Raw genomic sequence first — 17,735 nt, 5'->3', positions numbered from 1 at the left:
TATAATTCTCTCTCCCTTTATACATGATTTATATATATAGGATATATATGATTTTCGAAGGCATTGTTTTCAATTTAGTTAAATCTAACTTGAAGAACTGTTCTCTAAATCTCAGAAACCAGGGAGTGACGAGGACAGCATCCAACTCTGCCCAGGAGGACATCATTCGGTGGTTTAAAGAGGAGCAGCTACCACTGCGAGCAGGCTACCAGACAACCTCAGACACCATAGCTCCCTGGTTCCACGGTGAGTACACAGCTGCCCTCGACAGAGCCTCATCTGATGACAGATGAGGCTGTGTTCATCTGTTAATCTACCAGGAGGGCAGAAAGAATAAAGGCTTCCTTTTATTTGTGCTGTCCAAGAAGAGTCTTTGAAATTATTTTCACACAGCAGTTTTTTCAAAGGTTTCTCGGTGAGTTGCTCATGGACAGATTTAGAAAACAGTCAGCAGTTGGGGCCTCTGCAGGTGCTGTGCGCATTCATTTGTCACCACAAATAAAACACCGCTGGGTGGGTGGGGAAAGCGATGGCTCCTGCTCGCCTACCTTAGGGCACTTGACTGTGATTTCCTTCAAATGGCAATGCCTTTCATCCACCTTGCACAGTGGGGAGAGTCCAGTATGCCCTTGGGTGTGGTGCGTAGGGCATTGGTGTAGCAGTCAGATAGTCAGCTCTCCATTAACAGTTGAGTGACTGAGCAAACCATCTTTCTCTGTAACAAATCAAGTTATCTGAGCCACATTTTCCTCACCTATTTAATGAAGGAGTTGAACTTCATGATCTTTAACCTGAAAATTCTGTTACTTTGATCTGTATTTCCATTAAGTAGTTGAAGCTGCCAGGTGGGTTTGTTAGACCAAAGCAGATATTACCTAATAAACCATTTCTTAATTTGACCCTAGAAACTTGATTAATTCAAGCCTTCTGTCTAGCCAGCACATATTTCACTGTCCTCTCAGTTTCTTGGACTTCAGGAAAAGAAGTGGTTTCTTGCCTCAGTTGGTTTCTTTAGGGTCAGTGGTGGAACTGGATTTATTGGCTCTATGTACAACAGAAGTGCTTAAAAAAATAAGGTTCTCTCACAGAGCATGCTTGTCCTAAAGGACAAAACCTTGGTTTGAATCATGTTGAAGTCTTTTTTATTTTTAAAAGGTTTTTAAAGATTTCATTTAAGAGAGAGAGAGAGAGCGTGCACGAGCCTGAGCAGGGGGGAGGGGCAGAGGGAGGAGCAGACTCAGGGAGCCCAGTGCAAGGCTCAAGGCCAGGCTGAATCCCAGGGCCCTGGGATCATGACCAGAGCTGAAGGCAGATGCTTAACCAACTGAGCCACCCAGGTGCTCCAAAGGCTTCTCTCTTTTAATTAGCAACATGTCACACACAAATATATCCACAAAAATAGGGTCCCAAACAAATAACATGGTGAACTTCTCTTTTTTTTTAATTTTTTATTTCTTTTCAGCGTAACAGTATTCATTGTTTTTGCACCACACCCAGTGCTCCATGCAATCTATGCCCTCCCTAATACCCACCACCTGGTTCCCCCAACCTCCCACCCTCTGCCCCTCCAAAACCTTCAGGTTGCTTTTCAGAGTCCATAGTCTCTCATGGTTCACCTCCCCTTCCAATTTCCCTCAACTCCCTTCTCCTCTCCTTCTCCCCTTGTCCTCCGTGTTATTTGTTGTGCTCCACCAATAAGTGAAACCATATGATACTTGACTCCCTCTGCTTGACTTATTTCACTCAGCATAATCTCTTCCAGTCCTATCCATGTTGCTACAAAAGTTGGGTATTCATCCTTTCTGATGGAGGCATAATACTCCATAGTGTATATGGACTACATCTTCCTTATCCATTCGTCCATTGAAGGGCATCTTGGTTCTTTCCACAGTTTGGCGACTGTGGCCATTGCTGCTATATAAACACTGGGGTACAGATGGTCCTTCTTTTCACTCCATCTGTATCTTTGGGGTAAATACCCAGTAGTGCAATTTCAGGGTCATAGAGAAGCTCTATTTTTAATTTCTTGAGGAATATCCACACTGTTCTCCAAAGTGGCTGCACCAACTTGCATTCCCACCAACAGTGTAAGAGGGTTCCCCTTTCTCCACATCCTCTCTAACACATGTTGTTTCCTGTCTTGCTAATTTTGGCCATTCTAACTGGTGTAAGGTGGAAGCTGTGATCACCAAGACCGCATGGTACTGGCATAAAAACAGACACATAGACCAGTGGAACAGAGTAGAGAGCCCAGATATGGACCCGCAACTCTATGGTCAAATGATCTTTGACAAAACAGGAAAAACTATCCAGTGGAAAAAAGACAGTCTCTTCAATAAATGGTGCTGGGAAAACTGGACAGCTATATGTAGAAGAATGAAACTCAACCATTTTCTTACACCGTACACAAAGATCAACTCGAAATGGATAAAAGACCTCAACGTGAGACAGGAATCCATCAGAATCCTAGAGGAGAACATAAGCAGTAACCTCTTCGATATCAGCCACAGCAACTTCTTTCAAGATATGTCTCCAAAGGCAAAGGAAACAAAAGCGAAAATGAACTTTTGGGACTTCATCAAGATCAAAAGCTTCTGCACAGCAAAGGAAACAGTCAACAAAACAAAGAGGTAACCCACGGAATGGGAGAAGATATTTGCAAATGACAGTACAGACAAAAGGTTGATATCCAGGATCTATAAAGAACTCCTCAAACTCAATGCACACAAAACAGACAATCATATAAAAAAATGGGCAGAAGATATGAACAGACACTTCTCCAATGAAGACATACAAATGGCTATCAGACACATGAAAAAATGTTCATCATCACTAACCATCAGGGAGATTCAAATTAAAACGTGAACTTCTAAAAAGAAAAAAATTAGGGGCGCCTGGGTGGCTCACTAGGTTAAAGCCTCTGCCTTTGGCTTGGCTCATGATCCCAGGGTTCTGGGATCAAGCCCCCACATCAGGCTCTCTGCTCAGCAGGGAGTCTGCTTCTCCCTCTCTCTCTGTCTGCCTCTCTGCCTACTTGTGATCACTATCAAATAAATAAACAAAATCTTTTAAAAAATTTTTTAAAGTAAAAAATATAAATAAATAAATTATTTTTTGTAGGCCTTCTGCTAAAGGGCTGCTTTCACAGTGAGATCATTATGGAACCATCTAGCTTTCCTTGGAAAATACATATTCTTTGGTGATTCAGGCTTTAGTAATTGTCCATTCCCTGAGGAGCTCCTCTCCCTCTTAGGACTGGGTCATAAGCCTACGTCCTTTCCATTCTGTTCAGAAGACATTGGAAGAAATAGTGACATCAGTATCAAAAGATGAATGTTTCATGTTGCCTTTTTTTTTCTTTTTAAGATAAGCACTGACGAAATCAGTACTTTATAGTTTCTGTGTCATTGGGCAGATGGTGTCATTCCTGATTACAAGGGTGGTAGTTCATATTAATAACAGGAAATAAGAAATTGGAAGTGTTGGTTAATGTTTAAAAATTGTGGTACCTTAACGCAATTCCACTTGAAATAGTTGCTAAAAGCTAGGAAGATAAAGTGGGACTAAAAATCCAGTTGGAGCTTTGGTTAAAAAAATAAGTTTTTGAGTTTTGTATAAATAACTTATTAGTTGCTACTGTTATGCATTTAATTTCACTTATATAGGTATTTATCATAGTCATAAGCAAAATAAATAATATGATAAAATATAATGAAATAATACACAGTCATGTCCTCAGTGTAAGCTATTTTCTTCTGTTTAAAGAAGAAAAATTTCACATTTCTATGATAAAGAGATGGATCATATCTTATACTTTTGAAATATAATTGGTTATTGATCATGAGCCCTGTTTGAAATAATGGGATGGTAGCTCTCCTGTACTGGTTTACCATCTTCCTTTTGTTATCATATACTCCACAAGTTGCCTTTCTTATATTACTGTTTTGGTCAGCTAATTTTTCCCCATAGAAGTTCGCACTTCCACCCTTTCTTTTCGTTGGCTTTAGACAGGATGGAAGTGGGTAGGAGAGGACAGGGAAATGAAGACCAGTGGATCTCCGGCTTGTGGAACTGCGTGGAAACTCATGCTCTCAGTTGGGAGAAGGACTACAGGAGGATCCGGAGATTACCAGGATTAAAAAAGAGGGGTGAAATGAATTTATTTGGGATATGATGAGTTTGAAATGTCTTTGGGACAGTCATGTGAAAATATCCATTTGGTAATTGGATTAACAGATCAGTGCTAGCGATGGTAATGGATCGGAGTCCTCAGCACACAAAGAAAAGCAGGGGAGGGGAGATGACATTTTCCAGGAGTGAACTGAGAAGAAAGATAAGAGAAGACCAAGGACGAGACCCCAGAGAGCACTAATACTCAGTGCGATGGCAGAGAGGAGCAGAGGCCCCGCATCTTTGTCTCAGGTTTCCTTTCCCACTCAGCGTCGTGATGAGGCAGATATCTGGCCATGGGCAGTAAAGTAGGGTATTGCCTCTGATCTCCTAGATGTAAGAACTTGGAAAATCCCAAATGCAAGAGAGATCCAGAAATACAGTACTGAACTCCACTTTGTGAGCATCTTTTGATGATCTCAAGCACATGTAGATATGTAGTCTCCCCACTTCTGCTCCTCTCTCAGCAAGCTTTTCTCACAGAGGCCATGGGGTCTCAACTTCCAAGCTTGATCTGATTATCCCTCCAGCTCCATCTCAAACCACGTTCCTCACAGAACCCTGCCTTGATCATGACTTTCCACCACATGTTTCCCGGCACACACCACACTTACCCCTTTCCTAGGGCCTTTGCAGTTGTTCTTCCTGAAGATCCCTCTATGGCCAACATCTTAAGGAGCTGGCTCACCTGATTGGAGGCTTGATGGGCCCCTCAAATCTGCTGGGTAGACTAACAGGCTAGAGACTCAGGGAAGACTGGCAGCTTAAGTCCAAAGTCCACTGGCAGAATCCCTTCTTGCTCAGGGAAGGTTTTTGCTCTTTTGATGCCTTCAACTGATTGGATGAGGCCCACCCATATTACGGAGGATTTTCTCCCTTCCCTCATTTAAAAATTACTTTTTTTTTTATTAGGAAATATTTTGAACAAACAAAGAAAACTGTAAGTAACACCAATGATGTAATAAATGTTGTATCTACTTTCTAGGATACAAAGAATGTTAGATGCCATATTTACCTCATATCTGTTTCTCTTATTAAGAAATAAAGCCTGAGAGAATTAAGGCCCTCTCTTTTACTCCCTTATTGACTCTATTTATTTACTTCTCTCCCATAGGTAAACCAGTCTTTGAAGTTGTCCTTTTCATCCATATTTTTATATTCTCATTATATATGTATATGTGCTTGCATTTTTATAAACTATATTGATATATATAAAACATATATTTATACACATATATATATATGTTTCTATAAAACATGCAATATTGTGTTTAATATTTACGTGGTATCATGTTATAGGTATTTTTCTGCAGCTTGAGTTTTCTCCCAACATTATATCATCTAGATTTTTCTTTGGCTTGTTCGTTTTACCTGTTATGCAGTATGTTATAAGATACAGATTATATTCTGTTGGAGCTGTAATTTTTTGAGGGTCTAATATGTTCCAAGCATTGCAGTGAGCACTTTGAAGGAAGTAAATTTTATTCCCACTTTATAGAGTAAGAACCTAGGAACGAAGATGTTAAGTTCTTTTCAGGCTTCTACCATCAGTGGCAATATTCAGAGCCAGGTCTACTTAACTTCTAAGTCACAGCATATCTGAGCACTAATACAAGTGGGAACGCCCATGCTTTTTATATAAGTTGGAAATTTAAATCAGCGAACAGTAATACCACAGAGATTTGTTTCTCCAATACATGAATGAGTTCACTAAATCTCACAGTCAGTGGTGAAGTAAAAGTGTCAAGGAACCTTCATTCAGCATAAGTTTTGCCCCATCCCCATACAATGCCCCAAGACTGCAAGAGTTAGAGTAATAGAAATGGAATCTATGTATTTTGTGGTAGTGGTTATCTAACTATATACATTTGTCAAAATCAATCATTTGTGTACTTAAAATTGGTGAATTTTATTGTATATAAATTATATCTCAAGCTGCTTTTTAAAAAATGTGAAGTCCAAGAAGCACAGAGTTTTCTTAGCATGGAAAGATAGTGCAGTTGGCCCTTGAACAATGCAGGGGTTGGGGTGCCAACCCCTTGCACAGTTGAAAATCCACGGATAAATCTGGACTTCCCAGAAACTTAACTATGAACTGACTACTGTTGACCAAAGACTTACTGATCATAAAAACAGTTGATTAACACATATCTTGTATGTTATATCTATTATGTACTGTAATCTTTTAATAGATAAAAGAAAACATTATTAAGAAAGTCATAAGAGAGAGAAAATACATTTATAGTACCACATTTATCGAAAAAAATCCACATATAAGTGGACGTATGCAGTTCAAACCTGTGTTGTTTGAGGGTCAACTGTATAGTGTAGGCTTGGCTCAAGACTCCAAGACCAGATAACCTAGGTTTGAGTTATGTTCTTCTCCTCTTTAAAATGGGCTTAGTAATATCTACACTGTAGAGTAGTTTTTTTTTTTTAAGTGTATCATCTAATATATGTAACATACTTAGAACAGTGCCTGACACGTAGTGTTTCTGTTATCATGGCTGCCAGAACCAAAGAGCTTAAAAGTAAATGCGCCAGTCCTGTCCTCTCTGCCTTCCTCTTCATTATAATCCTAATCTTGCCACAAACTGTTGCTGTGACAGCATCATATATGAGGGATAAGCAGGATTTCAGTAAAATAGATCTTAATTACTACTAAACTGTCCTATGCTATTTGATAAATATTTATTTAGGGTCTGTCCTTAAAAATCCCAGAACCCAGGAGGTCACCCCGGAAGGCAACAGGAATTTGGAAGGACAGAAGGACAACTGGCAAAACAGGGAGTAAAGTTGCTTGGAAAAGTTGAGCAGAATATTGCCAGTTGAGGTTGAGCGTGGGGTTGGGAGGAAAGGTGTGGCAAGATGGGAATGACTCCTAGATTTGCTAAAATAATATTTTATTTTCTAGATTTAAAATCTTCTGAATACTGTAATCAGCTCTGTTTGGTTTTGTTTCCTCTTTATCACCCTCCTCTCATCCTGTCGGACTGTCTTGACCCTGAAACATAGTCCTTGTTTTTATTCATTTTCTTCTTGCATCTGGTCACCACATTATAGCAGTCTTTAAGACACACACTATGGTCTAGAATGTTTATAAAGTTGGAGATTAGTGTTGGAGAGCCCTCCTGGGTAAATGTAACATCCTGCAAAGTCATTTTATTTATTCTGGTTCCTGATATCTAGTATCCAAAGTGTGTAGATATATAATTAGCTATACTCACTGACTAACTCCTCTTCAAGGAGAGGGTCAACAAATAAATAAAACTGAAGTTTGAAAGTCTGTTCAGAAACCCCCAGACTCCTTTCTTCATTCTCTCCATTGGCATATCCCGTCTCCTGTTAATATGCGACAGTGTTCAGGAGCTCAGAATTCAGCAGGGACTGGGAGTAGGACGGTGGGGGAAGGCTAACAATAAGTGTATAAACAAATTTCTGATTTAGGAATTTTCTGACTGCTTCTGTTAGAGAATTCATATATTTGCTTACGCATCAAGAGCTGATCATTATGCCTCTGAAATGCAACGCACATGTCCTTATTCAAATATGGATATAATTAGCCTGCTGGTGAGATGTTTCCATCCTGATCGGTTTCTTCTGGATGTCTTTTGCTGTCATGGTTTATAATTGAACCTGCCTCTCAATGCTTTAGTCCCAATATTTTAAGCTACTTAAAAAGCAAATCCCTTTCACATCTGTGGGATTTCAGTACAGTTCACGCTGCAGCTATTTTGATTGCTTCCATTTTTGACACATGCCTCCAAAGTTCCCTTCTGCTTGGAGAGCAAGTCCCATCCGTTTCTCTGGATGCAGCTGCTCCCTGGGACTTCAGGTCCCCAGAGCCGAGCATCCAGGTAGAGTCCTGCGTCCCACTCCTCAGGCACGTGCAAGCCCACAGCCCCTGCCCCACAGTCCCTGAGGCTGCATGCTCACAATGGGAGGGATCCCACAGACAGTCTCACGGAGCCTGCCCAAGATTTCTTTCAGGCTAAAACCTTAATGAACCTGGGAATCAGCCCTCATAAGTGACAATGTGCCCTTCAACTATTTTGCTGAGAAGCGGTGATTTCTTCATTGTGGGGCCATCAGACTTCCGCCCCCCTCTCCCAGAGAGACTTTCAAACTTCCATCTTTACTAAGCACATCCTGCCTCATTGACATATATGATTCATATTCTTGGTGGAGTGGGGTAGGCTGTGGCCAACAGCAAGAATCTGTCATTTCTGCGTGTGGCAGGGAAGGACCACCACAAGTGCCTCCCCTGGCAGTCACTGTCCCACCCTGAAGATGGACCAGCCCAGCATTAGCCCCAAGCCCTGGGACTTCACCTGCATTTTGGCATGAAGCCTTCATCGACACTAAGCATCAAAGCACTTTGAATTATTCTCTGGAGTTCTCCCGTCTGACTGCCTAGTATTAGTTCAGACGGCCGGAGTAACTGAAGAGGAGACATAAAGAGGGTGAAGCTGTGTCCATCTATGTATTCAGTCTTGAGAGGAGCTAGCTTTTCTGCAGCACGCACCATGCATTATTGTGGGGTTTTTTTGAAGACTCTGACTTTTCCAATAAACTACCCTGTGCAGCAAACTGGCTGCAAAAATGTATGTATTTCCACTAATGTTGGGAATAGTCCATTAACCCCAAAGGCCTTGCTTACTTGAGTTTTTCAATGGATGCACTTGAGTCTTCCCCCTAATGCTGCAAGTCACTGAGTGTCATGGCCCACATGTGCCTGGGAGCCCCATGATTGCCATTACTGGTGCCCTGGGCTTGAGTCTTGTAGTTTACGCTGTGTTCTTGGAGAGACCTAGAAGGACCTTGCAGGCAAGGGAAGGGGAGCCTGGGTGGGTGAGGGGCAAAAGAGAGTGACCTGCTTTGGGGGTTCTACTTCAGATTTTTTATGGAAAGAGGGATTTTGATATTTAGAGAAGAACTTTTAATCTGTGCTTTCATCACCAGAGTTTTCTTTGTCATTGCATGGTCTGATTATAAAATTTGGACACTCCTTCTTTATGTTGGCAAAGGAGGCAGTAGAGTGTAGTGGTTAAGAGCATGTCTCTGGGGCCAAATCCCAGCCTCCAACAACAAGCTGTGTGGCCTTAGGCAGGTCACATGAGTTCTGAACTTCTGTCTCTCATCTGTATAATGCAGACACTGACATTACCTGTCTCACAGAATCTTTTGAAAGATTCACGAGTTACTATATGTGAAGTACTTAGCGCTGAATGTGACACAAAGGAAGCCCTAATTAAGTGTTAGCCATTATGGTAGTGAAGAAAGAACAAATGATGTGATTTTAATTCTTGAATTATTATAGAAACGTTAAGAATAATATTTTGAGAGCTCTAGTCTTCCTTATCCCAAGGGGCCAGAGACGTGAAGGGTGAGAGCTTGGTATCACAGTGTATCTCCCTCTAGACAGAGGATGTAGGGCCGGTCCCAGAGCCCCTTCAAAAGTACTTCCTTTAAATACTGACCCGGTTAAAGAAAGCATAAAGTAGAAGGAAGCTACAGTGGGAAAATATAGAGCTCTCGTCCAAGTTTAAGACCTCCTATAGATAACGTGTGCAGTTTGCATTTGGCATGGTTGCTACTTGGGAAGAAGTTCTTCTAAAACTCAGTTTTTTCTTTTATTCACCCCTATTCTAGGCACTTTGCAGTGTGGGACTTTGAGGTCACCTTAACAGCAGAGATGAGTTCCTTCATGAAAGTTATCTTGGTGCCATCTCCTCCCCGCAGGGTATTCTGGGCAGCCCAAGAAGCAGAGAACCAGGACAGGTGATAAAAGAAGGAATGAGAGCTTCTTGGCAGAGCTCTGGAAGGGTAGCCCTGAGGCAGCTCTCAGCAGACCCAACGTGGGTCAAGGGGAATGCTGAAGCCTGCCGTGCTTTGGGGCTTTTCAGTCCCTGGCAATAGGAATCCTGAGCTTAGGGAAGGTGGCAGAGGTCACTAATGCCTCAATTCTACATCCAAGTGACTGTATGTAAGTCTTCACGACAAATGCATCTTCTTTACATTGCTTGGGTCAGAGGCACCTGTGTGACTCAGTCGGTCGAGCATCCAACACTTGATTTCATCTCAGGTCATGATCTCAGCTCATGTCACGATCTTGGGGTCCTAGATTCGAGCCCTGCATCAGGCTCTATACTCACCTGGGAGTATGCTTGGGGGTTCTCTTTCTCCCCCCAGTGCCCCCCGACTCTATGTTGCCCATCTTAGAAATGAACACCTCTTTGTGAAATAAATATTCATAGTTTATTTTCAGCCAGTTTCAGGAAAATTTCATGAGCCTAGGTGGGGGGTAAAAAGCAAAATACTTGAGTGAGAGACAACTGACCTGAAACCATCACTATCTAATCCTATAACCTGGGGCATATATCTGTTCTTCAGTTTTCCCATTTGTATGGTGATGGTAATAATACCAGTTCTGTTTGTTTTGAGTTGTTTGGGAATTAAGTGAAATAACACACGAAGGCACGTTGAGCAATGTGAACTGCTAGCTCAGGGGTAGTATTCTAGTTTGGGTGAGAGCCTGGACTCTGCAGTCAGACTGCCCGGGTTCAAGACCAGTGCTTCCCCTGGCCTAACCACATGACCTGCAGCACATTAGGAACTCTCTCTGATGCAGGTTTTGCTCATCTGAGATTTGAGAGAAGGAATAGTGCCTGTTTGTCATGCTGCTTTGAGGATTAAATGAAGTAAGGCGCCATTTGAGGAGTGCCAGGCAAACATGAAGGACTCTGTATGCTACTATTATTTGGTTACCTTTCATTTGGTTTTTAAACACATTTTCCAGACTCTGGACACAGGCCCTACAGATGTATAAACAAAGTTAGTAGTACTTCAGAAAAACCTGAAATGCATCCCTTGTCCCTGTGCATAACAGTGATCAGACTCGAGGCAGTGGCTGCAGAGAAGCGTCCCAGAGGAAAAAGTTTCTGGCCTGATTATAAGACAGAATTACTCATTAGACCTTTTCTGGGCATCTTGTAAGTGGCAGGTGCTGAGAGTGTGAAAATAGATGTGGCGGTTGGCCTCTAGGAGATCACAAGGATGTGGGGCAGGGAGAGACAGTAGAATGTGCTGTGAGTACTCCAATGGAGCTGTAGATAGTACATGGTAGGAGGGAGGGAGAACCAGAGGGGACCCTGGATAGACCAGGGGAGTCTCAGGTGGAGGTGGGAACAGGTGCTCAGCAGGTGCAGAAGAACCTTGACTTACTGCTCAGGGAGAAGTCAGAAAGCTTCATGCTATTAAGTTGCATCTTAGAGAATGTGTGGGCATTTTCCAGAAGGAAGCTGTGGAGAAGGGCTTCCCACCTTCTGTAAGGTGGTTGCTGCCAGGTGGATCTCCAACAAGGGCCATGGTAGGGTTTCTGAGTTATTTCAAGTCTCTTGGGATTTATTCACCCTCTTTTGTGTAAAACGTATTGCCTATCATGCAGCTCTCTCTTCACTGCAGTGAGATTTAAAGCTCTGCTGTCCAACACGGCAGCCACGCCACATATGTGGCTCTTTACACCAAAATTAATTAAAATTAAATAAAATTAAGGGTCGAGTCCCTCTATCACATTAGCTACATTTCAGGTCCTCAGTACCGCAGGGCCAGCACAGGCATTGCATTGCAACAGAAATTTGTTGAATAGCACTGTCCTGGAGTGTGCCCTGGCATCACACAGAGAAAGGAGTGGGACATTTCTGTCTGCTCCCTCCCAGCTCCTGCTGTTGGGAACCTCCCGGCTGGGTGCTCAGGCTCTCAGGGGTGGTAGGCAGCTCTGTCCAGGCTCTTCAAGAGTCAGAAGCTGCCCGGTAAGACCTCGTGCAGCGACATCTGCTTTCTTCTGGACTGGGGTGGTTCTGGCACCCCCTGCCCAGATTCAAATGGAGCAGTGCTGGGGGAAGATCTGTCTTTTCAAAGTAATTGAAATGAAATGAAGTGAAAGAAAACTTTTTATTTACCCTTCATCACTGGCAGAGAAATCCTCCTGTGAACTCACAGAGGCTTGGTTCTTAGAATATGCGTGAAGAGAGCTGGTCAGAGGGAAGTTGCCTGGAGGCGCCACTGCCTTTAGGGGGCTGGATGAAGGCCGCTGCTTCAGAATTCTTAGAGTCACGCACCAGGGTAAGGAGACTGCTCAAGTGCGCAGCGATTAATATTTCACACTGGATTTTGGCTTTGCGGTCAAGAACTCTCTTTGCAGGCAGACAAAGCTCACTGCTTGGCAGCAATCATAGCCAAGCCTCCCTGCTTTCAATGGAATCGTGGTTGTATGTGGACAAGTATCAGATGAGCCAAACGAGCATTCTCTTCAGGAATGATAATCCTGTTGTAAAGCAGAAAGAGCGAAGCGTGGTCTCCACAGCACTTCACCTCTGAACCTGCCGTCAGAACCACAGTATTCGAGCCTCCATTAGGACTTACGATTTGCCACAAAATCATTTTATTGTGTTCTGGTGTCTCTGGAAATTATGCAGTGCCCAGATCTATGTGTAATGGGTAATATTTACAGTTTGAGATGCTTTCAGGAAGTTTGATTTATAGCTACTGTCTGATCTGATTTTAGGAAGAATTTAACCTAACAACCCAGGTTTGGTTATAATTTTCCAGAATAGCTTTCATTTTAGGAATCTAAATCCATCTGGATAACATGCTAAGGTTATAACATCTACCCCCATCTGTTGAAGTAACTTGGAATTTCAGAGCTAGGCTGTCAGTGAGTCTGGAAGAAGAGAGAAATCTTTCTTCCAGAATGCTGCTGCTCCTTCACTCACCTCTGAAGGGCAGTTTTCAGTGTCAGTGAAAAATATCCCTGCCTTTATAGACAAATACAGAGTCTTGAAACTTCAGTCACGTTTAGTCCCTGGGTAGGCTGCTTACCTGTTGCCTTGCTTCAGATTATGGTTGTCATCTGTCATTTATCAATAGGGCCAGGTGTGATTAGAAAGGCAAAATGGGCCAACAGAAGCAGTGTTCTGTATCTGTTGGATCTTAGATGGGCATCATCTGAGCACCTGAAGTGGACGGTACAGCAGCTGACCCAAGAGGCTCACTCACTCACTATCAGTGGTGCCTGCAGTTTCCACTGGCTCGAGTCTCATCAGGGAAAGGGCAGAAAGGTAGCAGGTGGTGGTGGAGATAATGCATTGGCATCATGGTAACCTTGCTGGGCTTGGATCGGTAGACCCGGAGGCCCTAGAAGAGAGGTCATGGCTCTTCTGTTTCAGGGATATTCCCTATCTGTGCAACACCCCGAGTTCTCATCCCTGTGTTTCACTGGAGTTGAGCGTCACAGAGTTGGGTTTGAGGTGCAGGCCCTGGGGCCTCCTGAAATGCACCTGGGAGAAGAGAAGGCAGAAGAGCTGGTTGGTAGGTCTTGGCTCGGAGAGATCGAGTGATTTTTTTAATCCCCTCTTTATTAAAGGTCTACTTAGAAAAAAGAAAATAGAGATTTTTTTTTTTAAAATGTATTGAGAGAGAGAGAGAGAGAGGGAGAGCAGGTATGAGAGCAGGGGAAGGGGAGAGGGAGAGAGAATCTTAAACTCCACACTAAGCACAGAGCCCAGTGTGGGGCTTGATCTTGTGATCCTGAAATCATGACCTGAACCAAGATCAAGAATCAGATGCTCAACTGACTACATCACCCAGCTGCCCCAGAAAGCAGCGATGCTTTCATCTGATGTCATACTCTGGATAATTAGGGTTCAATTCTCAATTAACTTTACTAATAACAAGACTAAAGGGCTATAATAGTCCATCCATTGCCTTTTCACCAGGAGGTTCTTTTACTAAGATACAGAGTATCAATATGGAGCTAACCCCGAAACAGAAGTAAGAGCTTCTATCTGCCGTGGTGAAAGGGTTCATGGGGAGAATTCTGCTCCTCCTCCCATATCCGAACCCGCTGATTAAGTGAATGACTTCACCATCTCTCCAAGATGTGTTTGTGCACTCTCTGTAGGTCTCACCACATCACTGACTCATCTGATGAACCGCAACAGGACTAAGAAGGGAAACCGGGGTGGGGTGAAACCTCATGAGCTTGGACTAGTTGGGGGGTAAGGCTGGTCTGAATTAGTGTAAATTCATGAGGCTTCTAAAGTGCGTATACACACACACACACACACACACACACACACACATATACAAAACTTCATGTAAATGAAGAGTTTCATTTTGAATATATATGAAGACAAACACATATGAAGATATAAATATATGAGCACATGTATATCCATATATATATACGTGTACATATTTTTATTCCTTTAAATGCCACTGAAGCATCATTTAGGAGTAACCCAGTGGAAAGTAATCCAAGTAGAAAGACTTGTAGACCTGCGTCCCTCCTGGTTCTGTTACTAACTTGCTGACTCCTAGACCAGGCTCCTCAGCTCAGCACAACTGATATTTGGGTTGAAAGATTCTTTGTAAGTGAAGCTGTCCTTGCACTATTGGATGTTTAGCAGCATCCCTGGCCTCTCTGGGTGCCTGTAGCCTCCTCTGTCCGTGACAACCAAAAATGTTTCTCAGACATTTCCAGACGTTGTCCTGGTGGAGAACCACCATCTAAGACCATATAGGAAGATGCTCCAGGCCACAGAGTCCCCAGAAATAAGCCAAGGAAGACACCTTCCAGTCCCCTTCCAGATGGAATGCTTCCGGGACACCTATAAAGGGTCCTACCAGACTCAGAAGCCACCAACACCTGTGGTGTTATAACCAGGGGCATAGGTGGGAACGTATTCTGAAGGTTAAATCTTGACGCTCTCATTTATGTTATCCATTGGCCGCTGTCAGCCGCCCTGCTCGCCCAGTTACCGAATACCAGGAGATGAATGATGCTGTAGTATATCCTTAAGAAGTCCAAAATGGACTTGAAGTTGCTCTTACTTTTTCCTAAACTTTATGCATGCAGCTATATTAACTGAAGACAGTTCTGGAAATGATTCGGCTAAAATACCTGCTTTTCTTCCCCACAGGGATCCTGACATTAAAAAGAGCAAATGAGCTTCTGAGCACTTGCGTGCCGGGCAGTTTTCTGGTCCGTGTCAGTGAAAGGATCAAAGGCTATGCCCTGTCCTATCTGTCCGAGGACGGCTGTAAGCATTTCCTCATAGATGCCTCCACGGACTCCTACAGCTTCCTGGGCGTGGACCGGCTGCAGCACGCCACCCTGGCCGCGTTGGTGGACTACCACAAGGTGACCCGATGTACAGGCTTGACTTGCTCTGTGAATTGTTGTCCCACAGCAGCTCTAGCAGTGAAAGGCAATTATAAGAAAAGAGATTGAGACGAGTAATGGGGGATTAGTTTCTGATAATTCTTCCGGATAATCAGGATTCTTAATTGCAATTCCTTTATCGTTGAACCTAGTCCTTCCTCAGATACTCAGGGAGAATGCGCTGGGGCCGAGAATGGAGTAGATGCTAAAAGCCTGTGCACACGCTGATTGCAACCGAGGCCACACTTAGAACTCAAGCCTGGGAGGGAAAGAGGGTGCATGGCAATTTGTAGATGAGAAAATCTCTTCTAAGATTGCCATAAACTGTTAAAGCTTCGTGTAAATCAAGGGCAAACAAGAAGTTGTGTACTCCAAGGAGGCAGGGAAGGGCATGACCTTCTTATTTCTATTGTCTTGACAACCTGCCCACCACAGCGCAGCCTGATCTCTGCCTTCTGATTCACAGGTGGAGCCCATAACCTCCCTGGGGAAGGAGCTCCTCCTCTACCCCTGTGGTCAGCAGGGCGAGCCGCCGGACTACCTGGAGCTCTTCGAGTGACAGCGTCCCCCCTGGTGTCCTGCGCCCTCCAGCTGGGCTTTCCTCTGGGCTAACACTGCTCAAACAGACCTGTGTGTGTGAGGCCAAAGTCAGCCTGCAGCTGAGCCAGCACTGACCACCGGGCAAGTGTCCTTGGAGCCCCGTGGAAATCGCTCTCCTGTGCAGATGCTGGAGTTTAACGTTAAGAGAAAATTACCTCTGCAGCATATTCACTCCAAAAGTAAAGGGAGATGATCCCCAATTTCAGCAACTACCTAACGTGAAGGATACAACCTTAATGATGTTTATAAAATGAACAAAGGAGAAATTGAAACCTTTTAGGAATTAAGACATTCTTCAACAACCAATACCTCCCGTGAGCTATTTTATGACCTCTACATTCCCTCTTTGCATCATTTCGAAATGTCTCAGGACTATGTTTATATTAAGTTCCATGTTGGCTTTGGGGAGCTGGCAGAAAAGCCTTCACTGGTGGCCTGCAAACACACTTCATTTATCATGCATGTTGGAGCCAGGATGTAAGGAAGAGGCATAGAAAAACAAAAATTGGGAATGCAAATTGAACGAGGAGTTAAAAGTGTAGGAGGAGAGGCTTCACGTGTCAAGAAATACTGCGGACTCTAGGGGAGTGAGCACGTTTTCGAGTCTCCTCATTCTGGAGAGCAGGACAGTGCTCGCCTTGTGTACTCTGGCTCCGGGAGCGCACCACGAGGTGAAGCCCGCGCACACCCGAGGTGCTGTCCATCAGTGCTCACGCCCCAGCACAGGACACCTGTAAAGGGTCCTACCGGACTCAGAAGCCACCTGACCCCCATAGGTTCCCACCTATGCCCACCTTGTTCTGGGGTGGATGGTGTCCCCAGGAAGACAGGCTGAAGTCCCCAACCCTGGTACCTGCGAATGTGACCTTCGTTGGGAGTAGGGTCTTTGCCAACGTGACCAAGTGAAGGTGAGCTCCTGCTGGATCAGGCTGGATCAGGCGGACGCTCCTCCAGCATCTGGCGTCCTTAACGAGGAGAGTGGGATTGGGAGCCAGGGGTGAGGCGGCCGTGGGACCACAGAGGCAGAGACTGGTGATGCGGCTTCGAGCCAGGGAAAGCCAAGGCGTGCTGGCCGCCCCCACAAACCAGGATCCTCCCTGGAGCCTTAAAGGGGGATGTGGCCTTGCTGACACCTTGGTTTCAGACCTCGAGCCTCCAGATCTGTAAGAGAATAAATGTCTGTTGTCTTAAGCCACTGAGTTTATGGTAATTTGTTACAGCGGCCCTCGGAAACTCACACAGAGGATCCTTACAGAACCTGATGGGTGTTACATACTGTTTGTGGCTGCACAGCCGGCAGTCCTGAGAATAAAGGAAGAGGAGAGAGGAGAGTAAGCTCCCACCGGCTCTGTTCCGCTCTGGGATGCAGGTTTGCTCGGTCAGGAATCCTATGTCCTCTGCATCTGCACCGCCAACTCCCAGCAACTCTTGGGGCGGCCCAGCCAGGGGGTCGCCTGTGGGCAGTGACCCAGGGTGCTGTGAGCCCCAGAGTCGTCTTCTGGGAAGGTGGAGGTTCGCTTGTACTCTGGCCTACTCCCTGCCGCAGCTGTTTTTCAAAGGAAGCAGACGTTGTAGCAGTTTGTTCACGAGGTTGCTGGTTGTGTAGCCCTCGCAGGCTGTGTAAAACGTAACAGGAGAAGAGGGCGGTGTACGTATGTGTATGTGGGAGTGTGTATGGGTGCGTGTGTGCGCTTTCATGAGAGAGTTTTTAAACACCCATCATGGTGAAGTGATTCCTGAA

The 17,735-nt window shown here is 44.2% G+C and overlaps 1 protein-coding gene across 3 annotated transcripts in view; it reads left to right on the top strand.

Moving 5' to 3' along the window:
* Nucleotides 1-17,184, top strand: part of SH2D4A (SH2 domain containing 4A) — a 59,331-nt gene extending 42,147 nt beyond the window's left edge. Inside the window, exons 8-10 of one of the 3 annotated variants that reach the window (XM_080796269.1) lie at nt 116-246; nt 15,153-15,373; nt 15,861-17,184. In XM_080796269.1, the coding sequence (XP_080652395.1) occupies nt 116-246; nt 15,153-15,373; nt 15,861-15,953 (445 nt within the window). In that variant the 3' untranslated portion in view covers nt 15,954-17,184. Of the gene's footprint in view, nt 1-115; nt 247-12,147; nt 12,280-15,152; nt 15,374-15,860 lie in introns of those variants that run through there. The other 2 variants (XM_080796270.1, XM_080796271.1) reach the window with 2 other exon arrangements.
* The last annotated feature ends 551 nt before the right edge of the window (nt 17,185-17,735 follow it).

The sequence above is a fragment of the Martes martes genome (assembly GCF_963455335.1).
Source record: "Martes martes genome assembly, chromosome: 2".
In the NCBI taxonomy this organism is placed as follows: domain Eukaryota; kingdom Metazoa; phylum Chordata; class Mammalia; order Carnivora; family Mustelidae; genus Martes; species Martes martes.
Note: the sequence above shows the minus strand (reverse complement) of the source record. Positions and strands in the feature narration are given on the sequence as shown.